The following is a 2,515-nucleotide window of genomic DNA, read 5'->3' as shown; positions in this document are numbered from 1 at the left end:
TCAACATTTATTTTTCTGGAGATTTTTGGTCGTTAGCCATTTTTATGGGAGTCAGCAGGTGGCTCATTGTGGGTTTGATTTGTAACTGATGGCCAATGATGCTGAGCATCTTTTTTTTAAATCATTTTATTGGAGGCTCGTACAATTCTTATCACACTCCATACATCCATCCATTGTGTCAAGCACATTTGTACATGTGTTGCCATCATCTCTCTCAAAACATTTGCTTTCTACTTGAGCCCTTGATTAAGCTCCTCATTTTTCCCTTCCCTCCCCGATCTCCTCTCTCTCATGAACCCTCGATAATTTATAAATTATTATTTTGTCATATCTTACACTGTCCGATGTCTCCCTTCACCCACTCCTCTGTTGTCCATCCCCCAGGGAGGAGGTTGTGGATCCTTGTCATTGATTCCCCTTTTCATGTGCTTGGTGACTCTTGGACTGTCTTCTTTGGAGAACTGTCAATTCAAGTCCTTTGCACATTTTATAATTAGGCTATTTATCTTTTTGTTGTTAAGTTGTTGAAATTTCATCTACATTTTTACTATAGATTCTTTTTTATTATTATTAAATACTTTTATTGGGGACTCTTACATCTCTTAACAATCCATGTATTCATCCGTTGTGTCAAGCACATTTGTACATATGTTGCCATCGTCATTTTCAAAGCACTTTCTACTTGAGCCCTTGATATCAGCTCATTTCCCCCCTCCCTCCCTGGCCCTCCCTCCCTCATGCACCCTTGATAAATTACAGATTTTTATCAGATGTATGGTTTCTGAAGAGAACCTCCCAGCTGGTAGCTTGCCTTTTCCCTCTTATTAAAGTCTTCTGAGGAACAAACCTTTCTACTTTCTAGGAGTGCCCATTTATTTGTATTTTGCTGTTGGTCTTTTTTGTTACATGCTCCGTTGTTGAAACCTAGCCCTCTGACAGTGTTGCCCTTTTGCGTGTTCTTCTAAGAACGTTGCTGTTTGAATTTGCACATGTAGGTCCTTAATCCACTTTTGTTTTATATATGGTGGGAGGCATAGATCCTGGTTCATTTTCTGCATGTAGAAGCTCCGTTTTCCCAGGTGATGGAAGAGACTCTTGGCTCCCCATTCAGTGGACTTAGCAACCTTGTCGAGTGTCACTTGACCATAAATGGGTGGGTTTGCGTTACGGTTTGGTTTCAGTATTTGAGTTTTCTTTTTATAAGGGTAGCTTATTGCTAATAAAATGACCACTTGGTGTCTGTCTGCAGGATGCTGAAGAAGATGATGAAAGAGCACACCAAATGATTTCACTGAGGAAGCTCTGTCTGCCAATGTTGTGTTTTCTTCTTCATACCATACTGCACAATACTGGTCAGTATCAGGAATGTCTTCAGTTAGCTGACATGGTGTCTTCTGAGCGTCACAAGTTGTATCTGGTATGTTGTAGACCATTTGCTCTTTTAAAGTTCGGATAAACTGTGTAAAATTATTTAATTTTGTGAGATATGTTTACGTTTTGTAGTTGTCCCTAGCATAAAATAATGATCTAATTTGTAATGCTTGTGTTTCTTTTCCAAAATGTCTGTGTTTTCCTGTACAACAAGACTGGTTCTGGGAAACAACTTGAAGTTCCTAAATCACATTGGTTTTCTAGCCGTGACTGACATAAATCTTTAAAAGAAACTTAGCTAATCTGATCTATTAATCGACTAATTACATGGTCTTTGTTCTTTTTCTTAATCAGGTATTTTCAAAGGAGGAACTAAGGAAATTGCTACAGAAGCTAAGGGAGTCCTCTCTAATGCTTCTAGACCAGGGACATGACCCATTAGGATATGAAATTCAGCCATAATTCATTCATTTTTTGTAATCCTACTAATCTACATGATAAATGGTGTTCCTTGTAAAGTATACATATTTGTAATTACTGGGGAATTATCTTCTGTGTTATCATGGGGGAAATGTTTGTAAACGCTCAAGATTGCATTTTGTACCTTTTAGAATATTATAGTGACACTGAAGTTTTAATGTATATGTCAGTATTTTCCTGTTTATTAATAAAATTATGAAAAATTATAATGGCCTGTTCTTATAAGTTCCAAGATTGGCTGTTGTGTAATGAATGCAGATATGAGATTTCGTATTGTCTTCATTTTTTCTTTAAAAAGAAGGTGGAAATAAGATTATTTTTTACCCGGGCATGAAAATTTTTCATAAAATTTAATATTTTTAAATTACAATTAAAATCAATATGATGTTGTATATTTTTTGTTTTAGATCATATTAAACTATTATTTCTTTAGTTTGAGGACATATCTAGTTTAGTCACCAAACCTGTTATTAAAATGAATTAGGCATGTAATTACCGTATCTGTCATAATAAGTCCTGAGTAAATCTCAGAATTTAATCTCAAGTCAGTATGGTTTAATCCAGAACTTCTAATGAGAAAAACAATGAATATATTAACAGTACCATTAACAAATAGAAGTAACCTGAGTAAGAAGAAATTATTTCAGAGGAAATAGTGTTTGAG

General features: G+C 35.5%; 1 protein-coding gene across 1 annotated transcript in view; it reads left to right on the top strand.

Annotated features, from left to right (window-relative positions):
* The window catches only part of NUP107 (nucleoporin 107), a 51,391-nt gene extending 49,334 nt beyond the window's left edge, over positions 1-2,057 (top strand). The window contains exons 25-26 of the mRNA XM_045288899.1: positions 1,250-1,417; positions 1,726-2,057. Coding sequence (XP_045144834.1) covers positions 1,250-1,417; positions 1,726-1,833 — 276 coding nt within the window. The 3' untranslated portion in view covers positions 1,834-2,057. The remainder of the gene's footprint in view (positions 1-1,249; positions 1,418-1,725) is intronic.
* The last annotated feature ends 458 nt before the right edge of the window (positions 2,058-2,515 follow it).

The sequence above is a fragment of the Echinops telfairi genome, unplaced genomic scaffold, assembly GCF_000313985.2.
Source record: "Echinops telfairi isolate 266 unplaced genomic scaffold, ASM31398v2 ScPeMD7_2;HRSCAF=8, whole genome shotgun sequence".
NCBI lineage: Eukaryota > Metazoa > Chordata > Mammalia > Afrosoricida > Tenrecidae > Echinops > Echinops telfairi.
This window is presented reverse-complemented; position numbering and strand designations above follow the sequence as displayed.